We start from the raw sequence: 17,668 nt of genomic DNA, 5'->3' as shown, positions 1-17,668 counted from the left end.
AGCTTTTATCTTTTCAAGTAAAATCTGGGCATTTGTCATTAAAATAAATTGTTTTGCCCATCCTTTTGAGAAAAAAATACATTAATATAATGTATTTGATCTTTGAAACTTAAATATAGATTAAATTCTTTAAAATTAGATTGTTTAAAGCTGTCACAGTGACAAGTTAAGTTCTGACTAAGCTTAAATTTGAACACAAATGTCAGACAGGACCACATCTAGGCAACATTTTTAAATAAATCAAATTTCCTTCCTTCCTATTTCTACATTCTATTCCTTTTTACCTAATGATAGTACCTGTCTTTCTAACTTCACCATCTCTAAGGCATTCATTACTTTCATGTTCTCTAATAACTGTCCAGTAATAGAGGAAAACAGTTTAATGTACTAATTTATTATTGAATTTCTTTTTTCTTTTTTTTTTTTTTTTTGTGACAGAGTCTCTGTCGCCCAGACTGGAGTGCAGTGGTATAGTCTCGGCTCACTGCAAGCTCCGCCTCCCAGGTTCATGCCATTCTCCTGCCTCAGCCTCCCGAGTAGCTGGGACTACAGGCCCCTGCCACCACGCCCAGCTAATTTTTTTGTATTTTTAGTAGAGAAGGGGTTTCACTGTGTAAGCCAGGATGGTCTTGATTTCCTGACTTCATGATCCGCCCATCTCAGCCTCCCAAAGTGCGGGGATTACAGGCGTGAGCCACCGCACCCAGCCTTGAATTTCTGAGTATAAGAAATATTTTCAAATATAGTAATCTTCTCAGGAAAATAAAGCTTACATTTATTCTCATGAATAATACTCTTATCATTATATGAATTTTTTTACCTTTAGTATCATCAATAACAATATCTAACAATAAAATTGAGATTTCATGTGAATGCTGTAAATAAACCATGGATTATTTGAATCAGTAACACCTCTTTGAGCATTATAATGATGCTCTGTTAAGTTTACAGACAAAGAAACCGCTGTGGAACACTTAGAGTTGTTTTCCAAAATTTGTTAAATAGTTGTAAAAAGTTAAAGCTAGATTAGCCTTTTCCACTAAAACCACTGTTTAAGAGATGACAGGAGAATTATGAAACATTGTTTTTTTCTAGTTCTTAATAAGTTATGCTTTATGGTTTTGGGAGAGAGATAATTCAGGTGGCGTTTATAATACTCATCTGCAACAAATTTTAAAATTTTTTTTTTTTTTTTTTTTTTGAGACAGAGTCTCGCTCTGTGGCCCACACTGAAGTGCAGTGGCCGGATCTCGGCTCACTGCAAGCTCCGCCTCCTAGGTTCACGCCATTCTCCTGCCTCAGCCTCCCGAGTAGCTGGGACTACAGGCGCCCACCACCACACCCAGCTAGTTTTTTTTGTATTTTTTAGTAGAGACAGAGTTTCACCGTGTTAGCCAGGATGGTCTCGATCTCCTGACCTCGTGATCCACCCATCTCGGCCTCCCAAAGTGCTGGGATTACAGGCGCCCGCCATCTCGCCCGAGTTTTTTTTGTATTTTTTAGTAGAGACAGAGTTTCACCGTGTTAGCCAGGATGGTCTCGATCTCCTGACCTCGTGATCCACCCATCTCGGCCTCCCAAAGTGCTGGGATTACAGGCTTTAGCCACCGCGCTCAGCAAATTTTAAAGCTTAATACCCATAATAATTCTCCTAGGTTACAGTCTTCACTTTGCCATAACTAGTTTTATGTCCTTGGACAAGTTACTTATTCTCTCTGAGCCTATGTCCTATTCTGTAAAAAGAAGTATCAGAGAAAGACCTTTCTAATGTTGAATTTTTGAATTTCACACTAACATGAAAGTAATGTGCTATATATCTACTGAATTTCTGTATCTTTTTGATAGGGATCTGTAGAGAGGATATTGTGTGAGTAAGGTATGGAAGGGGCATTTAAAAACATCTTTCTGAAGGGAGCATTTAGTAATACAGATATTACAGACAGCAGTGGTGCTTTTCAGCACAAGCATAATGCCTACTTTTTAAATGCTACATAATAGTAAATGCTATTTACTAGTGTATATCATAAATGCTATTCATTAGTATATGGTAACTTAGTACTTGGCAAAGTAACAATAGTAATCAGGTGGAGAAAGCTCTTATATCTAAATATATAAACCCAAAAGTTGCAAGTATTCAATGAATTTCTTTTGACTATAGACCTCTTTATAATTTTTGTACTTCTTCTGTCATAACAAAGTCCTTGCAATAGTGTGATAACTATAGTGTGGTAACTTTTTACAACTACTTTGTAGCTTGAAGTACTATGGTTTGACACTAAGGGATGTCTAGGGAGTGGAATAAACCTATGTTATCTGCTTCTGGCCCTACAAGTTTTATTTTAAATTTATTGTTGAAGTGTTAGTTTCATACCACAGATTTATCTTTAGTCCTTATATCTATATCTCTCAGATAACTTATGAAACTTTTTAGGGCATTCGCTTCCCTCCTCTCCCATTGCTTCTGAGACATCTCTCCTTACTCCAAAAGGAAGGAGGGAAAGAAGAAGAGAAATACAAGTTTAAAAAATATGTATACAGTTGATTTTCATTATTTATGGTAGCTATGTTCTATAAAGTTGCTGTGAACACTGAATTAGTGAATGCTGAAACACTGTCCCTAGGATAAATATGAGTTAGTTTCCAAGGAGCCTTTGATGATAACATTTTCATCAAGTGATCAATACATAAACTTGTTTTATGTGTGTTTCTGTTAAACACACCTTATTTAATATATATTGTTGATTCACTAGCGTTAAACTCACAGCCAACAGCACTACAGATAGAATATGCCTAATCTGAAAATCCAAAATCCAAAATGCTCCAAAATCTAAACACCAACATGACGCTCAGAGGAAATGCTCATTGGAGCATTTGAGATTTCTCATTTTTAGATTAGGGATGCTCAGCTGATAAGTATAATGCAAATGTTGCAAAATCCAAAAGAATCCAAACCCAAAACACTTCTAGTCTCATGCATTTCAGATAAGTGATACTCAGCCTCTCAACCTGTATAACTCATGCCTGAACGAAACTTATCTAGCACATGTATTTTTTCTGTAAGGCACATCCCAGCCTTTGTCTACTGAATACTAGCCAGCACTTTGGCATTATGCTTGGATGCTGTTTGAAACAGCAAAATCACCAACAGAAGGCATAAAAATGTGAAAAACTTGGCACTAAATAGACCATGAAGGGGACACTTGTTTACAGTATGTGAGAGAGCTGAAGCAAGAAGGCAGAATGTTGCCTTGTTTGACCTCAGCTGGGAATGTGCACATTGGGCCACTCAGAATTTTCACCGGTCTTCACATGTCCACAAACAAGCATAAAAATGCTGCAAGTGTTGATTTGGGGGTTCTAAATAAATTTTAGCCGGCAGATGAACTTGCAATGAAGATCAATTGTGTATGTGAAGATCAGCTGTGTGTGTGTGTATATATATATATGTTTTAAACTATATCCCAGATCACTTCTACATATTTTATTGTATTTCAAAAACAAAAGTCATAAGATCTATTTCCAAACTTGATACAGCTACATGATACATACAAGTAGGCATATGTTGGAGGAGATTAGAATAAAAATGGCATAAAAAACCGTTACAAATGGCATCATTTATCCCACGGCTTTCTCTTCAGCTTTATGCCTACTTGTAGTTTTAAAGCAAGAATAGAGAAGTTTACAATTGAGAATTAAGAAGTTTAAGAATTATCTAGGATTTTTGTAAAATCTTAAGCTACTCAATTTATTAAGACTACTTTTAATGTGAAAACACCTTGCTACTGGGAAGGTAGCTGTTGACTGACATTTTTCTTTCCTACCCATTTTTAAAATTGCCTGACACCTGTCTTTTTATTTGCTTTGATGAGTTTTAGTTTTATTGTGTCTGCTTTTTTACTGCAACCTGCATGAAATCCTTTGTAATAGTAAGTGAGGTATAAGTAAATGCATTTGTTTATAAAAAAGAATTTCACGTAACTATTTCTTTAGGTTAGGAATGTCTGTATACACATATTTCATAGCAAAATTAAAATCCCAGCTGTCCAATTTGGAGTCATCATAAAGTAGTAGGGAAAGTATTCTAATGATTGGCCTTTTTCCATACTTGGAACACACTTTAAATAGAAAAAGCATAACTTTAATTTTGAAATTATTCTTCTATCTAATATTATGCATTGGTTCTATAGGCTTTGTAGCTGAGCAGTTTCTAAATAACACAGCCACTCAACTGACATACCATGGATTATGTGAACTAACTTCAACGGTTCAGGAAGGAGAACTTTGTGTGTTCTTTCGGAATAATCATTTTAGCACCATGACCAAATACAAGGTATGATATAGAAATAGCTATTTAATTGTGATTCTAAATCAAAAGAGCTTGATTTAGAGATGTCTTTTGATCTGCTTATAAATAAAAGATTTTAGCATAATATTTCATAACCATCAAATTATGAAGGTAATTATTAAATACAGTACTTCGTAAGGATAGGATGGATTAACAATTGAAGTGTTATCTCAAATCACTTTTTGTTTTTTAATTCTCCACTTCTTTTTCACAGATATTTGCAATAAGAAGTATTTTATTATTTTCTTTCTAAGAATAAAAAAAAAAAGATAAACCCTAGAGATAGAACTAGGATGACTTCTTTTTTATTTTGAGATGGAATTTTGCTCTTGTCGCCTAGGCTGGAGTGTGATGGCGTGACCTCGGCTCACCACAACCTCTGCCTCCCGGATTCAAGCAATTCTCCTACATCAGCTTCCCCAGTAGCTGGGATCACAGGCATATGCACCACCACACCCCGCTAATTTTTGTGTATTTTTAGTAGAGACAGGGTTTCTCCATGTTTGTCAGGCTAATCTCGAACTCCTGACCTCAGGTGACCCGCCCACCTCGGCCTCCCAAAGTGCTGGGATGACAGGCGTGAGCCACCGTGCCCAGGCTTTTTTTTTTTTTTTTCTTTTTTGAGATGGAGTTTCACTCTTGTTGCCCAGGCTGGAGTACAATGGCGTGATTTTGGCTCACTGCAACCTCCACCTTGGGTTCAAGCAATTCTCCTGCCTCAGCCTCCTGAGTAGCTGGGATTACAGGTACGTGCCACCATGCCTGGCTAATTTTGTGTTTTTAGTAGAGACGGGGTTTCTCCATATTGGTCAGGCTGATCTCGAACTCCCGACCTCAGGTGATAACTCGCCTCGGCCTCCCAAAGTACTGGGATTACAGGCGTGAGCCACCACGCCTGGCCAGAACTAGGATGACATCTAATGATGGAAGTTTATATTTCAGTGCTAAAGGAATTTAGAATAAACTTTTTTATTTATTTAGATGATTTGCCTTTATGATGGTTTGCTATTATTAAAGTTTAATGAATTTGGGGTGACCAAACATTAAATTCTTTAATAATGTGTAGCTTTAAATTCTTCCTATAGTGCCATTTATGGCTCTGTCATTTACTGGTTTACTCTTTTTATCTCTTATAGCCATTCTTTTTGTTGTTAGAGCTGTCACTTAGTTCAGAAGTTTGTCACCTTATACCTATTGAAGGTATAGATTTCTTCAATAGTACAGTAGAATACTGTACTGATGCCGTCAATAATATACCGAAAATGTTCAGTAGCACTTCATGCATGGGGGTAAAAATACAAGATATGTTCTATTCACCAATACTTTACTTCAGCCAAAATGATGGCTATTCACTGATAACCCTCCATCCCATACATACATTATACCTTCTAATTTCTGTACTTTCCTGCCATATCTCACTCCTTAAGCCCTGTTTAGAAAGCGCTTCTCATTCCTTTTTGCCTGTCCAAATTTTACCCATCCTTTAAGAAACATTTCAAATACTAACTCTTTAGTAAAGCTACTTCTGTTCTCCTCAAACCACTGGTTCTCAACCCAAATTTTATGCTAAAACTGTATGGGAAGCTTTTTTAAAAATACCAGTCCTCAGAACCTACCACCAACTCCATTAAATGAGAATCTCTGGAGGTGGGATCTGCACATCATTAATTTTGAGTACTTTTCAGGTGATTTTAATGTGCAGCTAAGGCAGAGTACAATTGTCTAACCATCATCTAGCTGTTATTGGCTACATCATCTTTTTTTAGCCCTTATTGGTTAATATCTAGTTACCAGTTTTCTTTCCATGTAAATGTGTCATTTTTTTTTCTAAACGAAAGTAGCTTATTAAAGTCGTAAATTACATCTTCATATTTTCTTCAACACTTTAGTCAGTGAATTACACAGAGTAGTATAAAATAATGATTTGTTTGCCTGTGTAAGAATACCCTTAAAGCCCTCGCTCTCCCTATCTTGGTTATAGCAACAGCTCATTTGTATAACTTCAACATTTTAGCTAGATGTATGTCAGATATGGGCCCAGAGTCATCCATACTCCCCAGAAATCTGAAGCCAAAGGACATAAGGATCAGATTTATTGCTACATGGTAAATACTGCTAAATCATTTTATTTCTTACTTAACCTGACCTTTCAAGTCTAGGATTTATTCATTTATTTAACAAATATTTATTGAGCATGTATCATGTCTGGGTGCTCACTAGTAGTAGGAATACAGCCATGAGCAAGGCGGCTATGGTGTCTGCCTATTAAGGACCTCCTAGTTTGACAAGGGGCAAATATTAAATAATTACACAAATAATTGTTAATTTATTTCTACTGAGATACATTTTGTTAAGGATACATATCACAGGCTGTGAGTGTTTTTATCAGGATTTATAACTTAGTTGCTTTTATCAGGACTTATAACTTAGGGAGTGTCAGGAAAGATATATTTGAGAAGGTCACATTTAAAATGATGCCTGAGGCTGGGCGCGGTGGCTCATGCCTGTAATTCCAGCAGTTTAGGAGACTGAGGCGGGTGGATCACCTGAGGTCAGGAGTTCAAGACCAGCCTAGCCAACATGGTGAAACCCCGTCTCTACTAAAAATACAAAAATTAGCTGAGCATGGTAGTGGGCGCCTGTAATCCCAGCTACCTGGGAGACTGAAGCAAGAGAATTGCCTGAACCTGAGAGGCAGAGGTTGCGGTGAACTGAGAACATGCTGTTGCACTCCAGCCTAGGTGACAAGAGCAAAACTCTGTCTCAATAAATTAATACATTAAATAAAAATAAAATGATACCTAAAAAGTGAATCTTCTAGTTTAATCAGTTGGCCAAAAAAGAGTAACTAAGCAGATAGAGCATGTATGCAGAGGCCCTGAGGAAGGAAAGAGCTTGACTCCTGAGGAATTAAAAGTCAGTGTGCCTGAAGCATAGCAAATAAAAGGAATGAAGAAAGGCGAAATAGATAGCCAGGGACTAGATCTTGTAAAGTGTTGGGTTTTTAAAAATTTTTATTTATTTATTTATTTATTTTTGAGATGGGGTCTTGCTCTCTCACCCAGGCTGGAGTGCAGTGGCGCAATCTCGGCTCACTGCAAGCTCCACCTCCCGGGTTCATGCCATTCTCCTGCCTCAGCTTCCCAAGTAGCTGGGACTACAGGCGCCCACTACCACACCCCAGCTAATTTTTTTGTATTTTTAGTAGAGGTTTCACTGTCAGCCAGGATGGTCTTGATCTCCTGACCTTGTGATCCTCCCGCCTTGGCCTCCCAAAGTGCTGGGATTACAGGCGTGAGCCACCGTGCCTGGCCTATTGCATCTCAAACTTAACTATAATTCTTTTTTATTTTTTTTTGAGACAGGATAGGGTCTCACTCCATTACCCAGGATGGAGCGCAGTGGCTACTATAATTCTTAACATCTAAAATCTAGTCCATATTCAAATTTGCCACTTGTCCCCAAAATAGTTTTATGGATGATTTGTTCGAACCAGGATCTAATCAAAGACCATGCATTGCATTTGATAGAGTAACTCCATTTTAATAGGATCGAAATCTTGTTTTCTCCAGGGATGCTATGGGCATTTGGGCGATTATTTATGCTCCATTACACTTCTCGGTTCTATTTCCTGTATTCCTATTGTACCAGCTTTCCAATCCTCAGTCTTTAGATAAGACACTGCTTTACTTCTGACAGAGTACCCAGTGAGTGCTGTTTTTTTTTTTTAAATCTGAAACAGGGTCTTGCTCTGTCGCCCAGGCTTGAGTGCGCTGGTGCAATCTCAGATCACTGCAACCTCTGCCTCCTGGGTTCAAGCGATCCTCATGGCTTAGCCTCCCAAGCAGCTGGGACTACAGGTGTACACCATCACACCTGGCAAATTAAAAATTTTTTCTTAGAGACAGGATAATCCCTATGTTGTCCAAACTGGTGTGGAGCTCCTGGGCTCAAGCAGTCTGCCCACCTCAGCCTCCCAGAGTGTTGGGATTACAGGTGGGAGCCACTGCATCCAGACATGAGTGCATTCTTTATAAGGGTCAAAATTATGTCTTCTTCATTGACCCAGTGACAGATTACCTGATTTACAACAATCTATAACACTTTGGCTGTTGGTATAGAATAGAACCCCTAAAGGAATACTTTAAAATTACTAAATAGTGCCAAATAAAATTTAGGGAAGGGGTTCTTCCCGCATGGTGTCCATTTGCTTATTAAGGGAGTAAGGCAGAGAGAGGATTTTGCCTTTGTTCTATTAAGGCTGTTCAGCGTTAAGACTATTACTCTGTCCTACTAATTCCTGAGTTGTTTGTAGCTCTTTATAAACTTGAGCCCCAGAGAATGTGTAATTTAGTAAGGACACAAATAATAATTTTTTAAAATAGAGGCTGGGCAAGGTAGCTCATGCATGTAATCCTAGCACTTTGGGAGGCCAAGGCTGGACAGTCGCTTGAGACCCAGAGTTCAAAGCCAGCCTGGACAACATAAGAAGACCCCATCTCTACAAATAATTTTGAAAAGTAAGCCAGTGTGGTGGTATGTGCCTATAGACCCAGTTACTTGGTGGCTGAGGTGGGAGGATCACTTGAGTCCTGAGCCCAGGAGGGTGAGACTGCAGTGAGCCATGATGGCACCAAAAAAAAAAAAAAGGAAACCTTTTTTAGACAAACTATGACTACTTTTAAAGCTATATCCTCCATATCTTCCTACTGCCTTGTAGCATTTCACTTTTCAGGAACTCTGAGTTTTTAGGGACATCTTATGCTTTTATGTTTAATGACCAGCCAGGCTCACACATGTGTTCGCAGTACTTTGAGAGGCTGAGGTGGGAAGATTGCTTGAGCCCAGTAGTTAGAGACTAGCATTGACAATGAAGTGAGACCTTGTCTCTACAAAAAACTTTTAAAAAGTTAAAAAAAAAAAAAAAAAAACCGGCATGGTGGTGTGTGCCCATAATCCCAGCTCTTTGGGAGGCTGAGATGGGAGGATTGTTTGAGTCCAGGAGATTGAAGCTACAGTGAACTGTGATTGTGCCACTGCACTCCAGCCTGGATGACAGAGCAAGACCTTGTTTCAAAAAAAAAGGAAAAATTATATTTAATGATCACTGTGTTTTCCATCTTTCTACTCCTGTGAACTCTTTCTCTTTGGAACATCTGTCATATAAATACATTTCATCCCACAGAATTCAAGATATACTTTCAGGCCAGGTGTGGTGGTTCACGCCTGTAATCCCAGCACTTTAGGAGGCCAAGGCAGGTGGATCACTTGAGGTCAGGACTTTGAGACCAGCCTGGCCAACGTGGTGAAACCCCATCTCTTCAAAAAATACAAAAATTAGCTGGGTGTGATGGTGCGTGCCTGTAATGCCAGCTACTTAGGAGGCTGAGACAGGAGAATTGCTTGAATCCAGGAGGCAGAGGTTGCAGTGAGCCGAGATCATGCCACTACACTCCAGCCTGGGTGACAGAGCAACACTCCATCTCAAAAAAAACAAAAAAGATATGCTTTCAACAAACAAATTTAACATCCAGATAGAATGCTTTACCTCAGTGGTGTTTACACGTAGGGGCTTATAATAATAAATTGCCAGTCTATAATAAACTGGCAGTCAGACATAAATATCTATACTTCTATTATTTTGTTAGTGGGGCTACTTTTTAGGGATTTTTTTTTTAAGATGGAGTCTCACTCTGTTGCCCGGACTGGAGTGCAGTGGCGCAATCTCAGCTCACTGCAACCTCCACCTCTTAGGTTCAAGCGATTCTCCTGCCTCAGCCTCCCAAGTAGTTGTGATTACAGGCAGGTACCACCATTCCCGGCTTATTTTTTTTTAGTAGAGATGAGTTGCACCATGTTGTCCAGACTTGTCTCAAATCCCTGACTTCAAGTGATCCGCCCACCTTGACCTCCCAAAGTGCTGGGATTACAGGCGTGAGCCACTGAGCCCAGCCTAATTTTTATTACGACTTTTCAGAGAGGATCTTTATGCTTCCAGGTATTCTTGATTATATTATATCATTATCAAGACCTAGGCCAACAGGGGAAAGTCCATGATGGCAGGACAAAAATGATTACCCAGGAAGGGTAACCTCCAGTTTCTTTACTGGTTGTACCAATTTCCATAGGAATTTATTAAACCCTATTTATGAAAAGGTTTTTTAAATATTTATTTATTTAATTAATTTTTTTTAGTGTGTGTTAAAATCTTTTGTCATCCAAAGTCTTTTGGAATTCTAGAGATGTTTGAGCTGTGGGCTTTTCTTTGACAAGAGGGTAAGGGAGGTATACATGCTTTCTAGTTATGAATGGTATTGTTTAGTATTACATCTCTGTTCTAACTCCCATCTCAAGGTATTGGATAGAAGCAGAGCAACTTCTCTGTTAAGTTAGACTCTTTTTTTGTGGGTGGTTTTTTTTTTTTTTTTAGATGGAGTCTCACTCTGTTGTCCAGGCTGGAGTGCAGTGGCACAATCTTGGCTCACTGCAACGTCCACCTCCCCAGTTTAAGTGATTCTCCTGCCTCAGCCCCCCGAGTAGCTGGGATCACAGGTGCCTGCCACCACATCCAGCTAATTTTTGTATTTTTAGTAGGGACGGGGTTTCACCATGTTCGTCAGGCTGGTCTCAAACTCTTGACCTCAGGCAATCCACCCACCTCGGCCTCCCAAAGTGCTGGGATTACAGGTGTGAGCCACCGCACCCTGCCTAGGGTTAGGCTTTTTGGTGACCCTCTATACACCAAAGTGGTGTTTAGAGGACCACCAGGTGGTGTTTCAATGCACCAAACCATTGAAAAGTATATAAATGTTTCTAAAACCTATACCTGGACAAAGTATTCCCTGTTTATTAACTTCATGATTTCATCTTCATCTGTTTGTTTATTTTTACCACAGTTGATTTTATCTTTTTTGTTTGTTTATTTTTGAGACAGAGTCTCACTCTGTCACCCAGGCTGGAGTGCAGTGGAGCAATCTTGGCTCACTGCAACCTCTGCCTCCCAGGTTCAAGCAATTCTCGTGCCTCAGCCTCCCAAGTAGCTGGGATTATGGGCATGTGCCACCATGCTCAGCTAATTTTTTGTATTTTTAGTAGAGACAGGGTTTTGCCATGTTGCCCAGCCTAGTCTTGAACTCCTGACCTCAGGCAGTCTGCCCGCCTTGGCCTCCCAAAGTGCTAGGATTACAGGCGTGAGCCACCGCGTTTAGCCTTGATTTTATCTTTACAGACTGTTTTAAGCCTTCTGCCATCATGAGGTCACATGGATGTGTTAATCAAACTGACCCGTTTTTTGTGAATAATATCTACCAATCAATTTCACACTTCCGAACGAATATGGTACAAACTGATTTTTATTGCACTGGACATTTTCTCTGACCACAAATATTAATTGACTTCCTATTGTTGGAAAGTCCTCTTATCATTCCTAGTTTTGTGGTTTACTGTTGCTAAATTCTGGAAAAATACCTTTGTGTTTCTTTCATTATTAGCAAAGTGAAATCCATCTCTGTTAGTTATTACTTGTAATAATATCCTCCATGAACTCTTCATTAAACTTTTTATTCCTCATCTATCCATTGGCAACAAATAGGAATAGCCCTAATTTCTGCTGTGTTTTGTATCACTTCTTTCCTTGTACATCCACCTGGTCTTCTACAGTTAAACTGGGCGGATCATCCTTGGAAAATACACATTGACCTCACTATTGTATTTATTTTTTATTTTTTTATTTTTTGTGAGATGGAGTCTCGCTCTGTTGCCCAGGCTGGAATGCAGTGGCACAATCTCAGCTCACTGCAAGCTCCACCTCCCAGGTTCACACCATTCTCCTGCCTTAGCCTCCCGGGTAGCTAGGACTACAGACGCCCGCCACCACGCCTGGCTGATTTTTTTTTTTTTTTGTATTTTTAGTAGAGATGGGGTTTCACTGTGTTAGCCAGGATGGTCTCAATCTTCTGACCTCATGATCTGCCCGCCTTGGCCTCCCAAAGTGCTGGGATTACAGGCATAAGCCACTGCACCTGGCCTATTTTTTTTATTTTTATTTTGTGCGTGTGTGTGAGACACTTTCATTCTGTCACCCAGGCTAGAGTGCAATGGCATGATCTTGGCTCACTGCAACCTCCGCCTCCCGGGTTCAAGAGATTCTCATGCCTCAGACTCTCGAGCAGCTGGGATTATAGGCACATACCACCACATGCGGCTCATTTGGGGGCCAGATACAGTGGCTTACAGCTGTAATCCCAACACCTTGGGAGGCTCATGATTCTATAAAGATCTATGCCTTTTTTTTTTTTTTTTTTGAGACAGAGTGTCACTCTTGTTGCCCCGCCTGGAGTGCAATGGTGTGATCTCGGCTCACTGCAACCTCTGCCTCCCGGGTTCAAGCAATTTTTCTGCCTCAGCTTCCCAAGTAGCTGGGATTACAAGTGCACGCCACCACGCCTCGCTAATTTTGTACTTTTAATAGGGACACGGTTTCACCATGTTCGTCAGGCTGGTCTCGAACTCCTGACCTCAGGTGATCCACCTGCCTCAGCCTCCTAGAGTGCTGGGATTACAGGCGTGAGCCACCACGCCCAGCCTGAAGATCCATGCTTTTTTTTTTTCTTTTTTTGGGACAAATTCTCGGTCTGTAGCCTAGGCTAGAGTGCAGTGGCATGATCTCAGCTCACTGCAACCTCTGCCTCCTGGGTTCAAGCGGTTCTCCTGCCTCAGCCTCCCGAGTAGCTGGAATTATAGGTGCACGCCACTGCACCCAGTTAATTTTTTGTATTTTTAAATAGAGATGGGGTTTCATCATGTTGGCCGGGCTGATCTTGAACTCCCAACCTCAGGTGATCCGCCCACCTTGGCCTCACAAAGTGCTAGGTTTACAGGCGTGAGCCACCGCGCCCGGCTGATCTGTGGTTTTCAACAGCATAACTAGATTGATTTCTACGAGCAGAGTGAGAAGACCATAAGAGGGCAAATGCTTTCAGGACTATTCCTGTGGGTCTAGATAGTGAGATGACTATTGATCCATGCAGGAAATTTGAAAGTATAAAAATGGGTTGTAAATAAACCATTTCTGTTCTAGAAGCAGACCCGTTTAAGTTAGTTTAGCTTTTCATATTTTACATATTATCATGACTGTTGGATTCCTATCCTTACCTAATTCTGTATCCTAGATCTAATTGTTCCATTTCATTTTCATGGCCTGCCTTCACCACCCTCTGATAACTTCTGCTTGCTGTTAACTAAGATTACATGGCCCCTGTCTAGATTACATAGCTTTTAGATGTTTGGTTCATATAATGATATCTACATAGCTCTTTTCCTATTATGACTCCTTGATTGTCCTTTTACCATATCAATCTTTATATTCATGTCATAACTGTTTCCCCTATCTCTTGGTTTTCAATTACTGACATCTCTCTGAAGCATATTCAGTCCCAAGGTTTTTGAGGTTGGTTGTTGTGTTGTTATTTTTTTACCATAAACTCAGCCAGATGGTATGAGGTTGGTTTTGTTTGCTTTTTTACTTTATGTTTAGGGATTAGAAGTGAAAAGTAGTTTAGAAGGATGTACAATTCTGAATAAATACTAAAACCATGTTAAAGAAATAAATTTGTTTATTCTATTTCCTCTTTGACTAATGCTATAGTAGAAATTTTTTTCCACAGAATGCTACATTTAAGTAACAATTTATTAAATTTAGTTATTTTTAAAGCTGGTTGATATATCAAAAATTGTCACTTTTTAAATTGAAAGGGGAGAGGGGGGGAATTTGGAAACTGGAATAAGGAAAGTGATAATTCCATAGTACAAGCAGAGAGATTCATCTTTTTCTCTTAAATAGGAGACAGAAGCAGATAGACACAGAAATTGAGATCGATTTAGATGATACTCATGAATAGATCTTCTGTTTATGAAGCAATTAGGGGCCTTGTACTTTATTAAGCATTTTGTATTGATTTCATTTAACCTTCACAACTCCTTTGTGAGGAGCAGATATTATTATTATCACTTAATAGCTGAGGGAAGACGTATAGACCCCAAGTAGCTTGCCCAAGACCACTTAGCTTATAAGCATTTCCAATCTGACTTTGAAGTCCACTCTCAACTTGACTTTCAAGTCAACAGCTATGCTTCACTGCCTCTCTGGGTGGATAAGTAAGTGCTTTGTGGATAAGGCTACATTTGTTAAGTAGGAGTAGTAAGTTCATTTTTGAGTACTTAAAATACTTTAGAAACTCTCTTAGAAATGTATACATTTTCAAATTATAAAGTTCCTTAGAAACTTCAAAATTTCTAAAGAAAAAACTAAAGTCTAGAGATGTTAAGTAATTTTTTAAAGGTTTTTTGGTGTTTGTTTGTTTGTTTGTTTTGAGACAGTCTCACTCTGTCGCCCAGGCTGGAGTACAGTGGCAAAATCTTGGCTCACTGGATCCTCCATCTCTTGGGTTCAAGCGATTCTCCTGCCGCAACCTCCTAAGTAGCTGAGACTACAGGCACACACCACTATACCTGGCTTTTTGTATTTTTAGTAGAGACGGGGTTTCACCATATTCGCCAGGCAGGTCTCAAACTCCTGACCCCAAGTGATATGCCCACTTCAGCCTCCCAAAGTGCTAGGATTACAGGCATGAGCCACCACACCCGACCTAGAGATGTTAAGTAATTTGAATCCAAGTTAGTTAACCAAAAATATTTAGCCAGTGCTTTCCTCTATATTGGATCGCAAAAGAACACTGAATGAAAACCTATTCTATATAAAAATACCCTCGTAAATTAATTCTACATAGAGTAGTTACTTGTATTAACAACATACCTGACAATATCATCACAATTTGTAAATTGATGAAGAAAACTTGTCAAATTTAATAATATTTTATAAATTTACAAATTGTGACAATATGACGTTTTATATAATATGAACTAATACATAATTAAGAATTTAATGCATTAAAACCTATTCTACATTATTATTATTTGTGAAATTTTTCAGTATTTTAAAAACTGATGAATGAAATTGGGAAATTTGAGTCTTAAGAAAGCATTGACTGCATAATATAGCAAAAGTGCTGGAATATCAATGCAAGAAATATTCTTGATAGTGATTTAACCGTAGACTCTCAGAATCAGATGGGCCTAAACTAGTACTATAGTCACAGATATTTTGCTATTCTATGCTATAATTACATAAAGGAACTTTTGACTAATAATCTGCATTGTTGACAGTGAATCAGTTATAGTTTTTAAAAAAATAAATATCAGGCGGGGCACAGTGGCTCATGCCTGTAATACCAGCACTTTGGGAAGCTGAGGCAGTGGATCACCTGAGGTCAGGAGTTCGAGACCAGCCTGGCCAACATGGTGAAAACCCGTCTCTACTAAAAATACAAAAATTAGCAGGGGGTGGTGGCGAGCGCATGTAATTCCAGCTACTCGGGAAGCTGAGGCACAAGAATCACTTGAACCTGGGAGACGGAGGGTGCAGTGATCCGAGATCGTGCCACTGCACTCCGGCCTAGGTGATAGAGTAAGACTCTGTCTCAAAAAAAAAACCGCCACCAGCAAAAAATAAATATCAAAATCTAAGGAGGAAATTGAGGCTGATGATCTGTGAGAAGACAGATCAGCTGTACCAAGAAAGGAATACCCTTTTAGTTAAAACTTATACTCATGTGGCTGGGTGCTGTGGCTCACGCCTGTAATCCCCACACTTTGGGAGACTGAGGTGGGCGGATCACTTGAGGCCAGGAGTTCAAGACCAGCCTGGCCAACATGGCAAAACCTTGACTCTACCAAAAATTAGCTCTGTGTGGTGGCGTGCCCCTGGAGTCCCAGCTACTATTGAGGCTGAGGCACAAGAATCACTTCAACCTGGGAGGCGGAGCCATGAGCCAAGATTACCCAACTGTGCTAAAAAACCTGGGTGGCAGAGCAAGACTTTGTTTCAAAAAAAAGAGAAGAACCTTCATCCTAAAGCATCATCTGGGGAAAAATTACTAATAAGATTATGGTTGGAAAATAGCCAGTGTAATATATGATCTACATAAATTGTAAAACAGAGACATTATGTAATATTAAATGATATGTTGAAATGAGTTGTGATAAGTATAAAGAGAAGGAAGGGTCAGATCTATTCAGTGGAAAATTAGCTGGAAAGGACTTTTTGTTTTTCCCTTAAATTGTCATAGGATGAGGTAGACCCAATCTGGGTATTAAAAATATGTTAGGAAGGCTAGGCACGGTGGCTCACACCTGTAATCCCAGCAGTTTGGGAAGCCCAAGCAGGCAGATTGCTTAAGCCCAGGGGTTTGAGACCAGCCTGGGCAACACAGAAAAACCCCATCTCTAGAAAAAATAAAAAGTTAGCCAGATATGGTGGCACATGCCTGTAGTCCTAGCTACTTTGGAGGCTGAGGTGGGAGGATTATTTGGGCCCAAAAGCTCAAGGCTCCAGTGAGCTGTGATATCACTGCACTCCAGCCTGGATGACAGAGGCTCCATCTCAAAAAAGAAATTGAAGAGGACACCAAAAAATGGAAAGATGATCTATGTTCATGTATTGGAAGAATCAGTATTGTTAAAAATCTCTGTACTACCCAAAGCAATCTACAGATACAATGCAATCCCTATAAAAATATAAATGACATTCTTCAAAGAAATACTTTAAAAATCCTAAAATTTATATAGAACCACAAAACAGCCAGAGTAGCCAAAGCTATCTGAAGCAAAAAGAATAAAACTGGAGGAATCACATTACCTGACTTCAAATTATATTACAGAGCTATAGTAACCAAAACAGCATGGCACTTGCATGAAAACCGACACATAGACTAATGGAACAGAACACAGAACCCAGAAACAAATCCACACACCTACAATGAACTCATTTTCAACAAAGGTGCCAAGAACATACATTGGGGAAGGAAGAGTCTCATCAATAAATGGTACTGGGAAAACTGGATATCCACATGCAGAAAAATGAAACTGGACTCCCATATCTCATATACAAAAATCAAGCCAAAATGGACTAAAGCAGTCAGGCGCCTCTACAGGCTCACGCCTATAATCCCAGCACTTTGGGAGGCCAAGGCGGATGTATCACTTGAGGTCAGGAGTTCTAGACCATCCTGGCCAACATGGTAAAACCCTGTCTCTATTAAAAGCACAGAAATTAGCTGGGTGTGGTAGTGCATGCCTATAATCCCAACTACTTGGAAGGCTGAAGCAGGAGAATTCCTTTAACCTGGGAGGCAGAGGTTGCAATGAGCTGGGGTCACACCACTGCACTCTAGCCTAGATGACAGAGCGAGACTCTGTCTCAAAAAA

General features: G+C 39.5%; 1 protein-coding gene across 2 annotated transcripts in view; it reads left to right on the top strand.

Annotated features, from left to right (window-relative positions):
- The window catches only part of FAM63B (family with sequence similarity 63, member B), a 91,297-nt gene that overhangs the window by 59,663 nt on the left and 13,966 nt on the right, over nt 1-17,668 (top strand). For both annotated transcript variants that reach the window (XM_011940503.1, XM_011940502.1), the window contains exon 6: nt 4,188-4,330. In XM_011940503.1, the coding sequence (XP_011795893.1) occupies nt 4,188-4,330 (143 nt within the window). The remainder of the gene's footprint in view (nt 1-4,187; nt 4,331-17,668) is intronic.

Source organism: Colobus angolensis, unplaced genomic scaffold (assembly GCF_000951035.1).
Source record: "Colobus angolensis palliatus isolate OR3802 unplaced genomic scaffold, Cang.pa_1.0 Scaffold19, whole genome shotgun sequence".
NCBI classification, from domain to species: domain Eukaryota; kingdom Metazoa; phylum Chordata; class Mammalia; order Primates; family Cercopithecidae; genus Colobus; species Colobus angolensis.
This window is presented reverse-complemented; position numbering and strand designations above follow the sequence as displayed.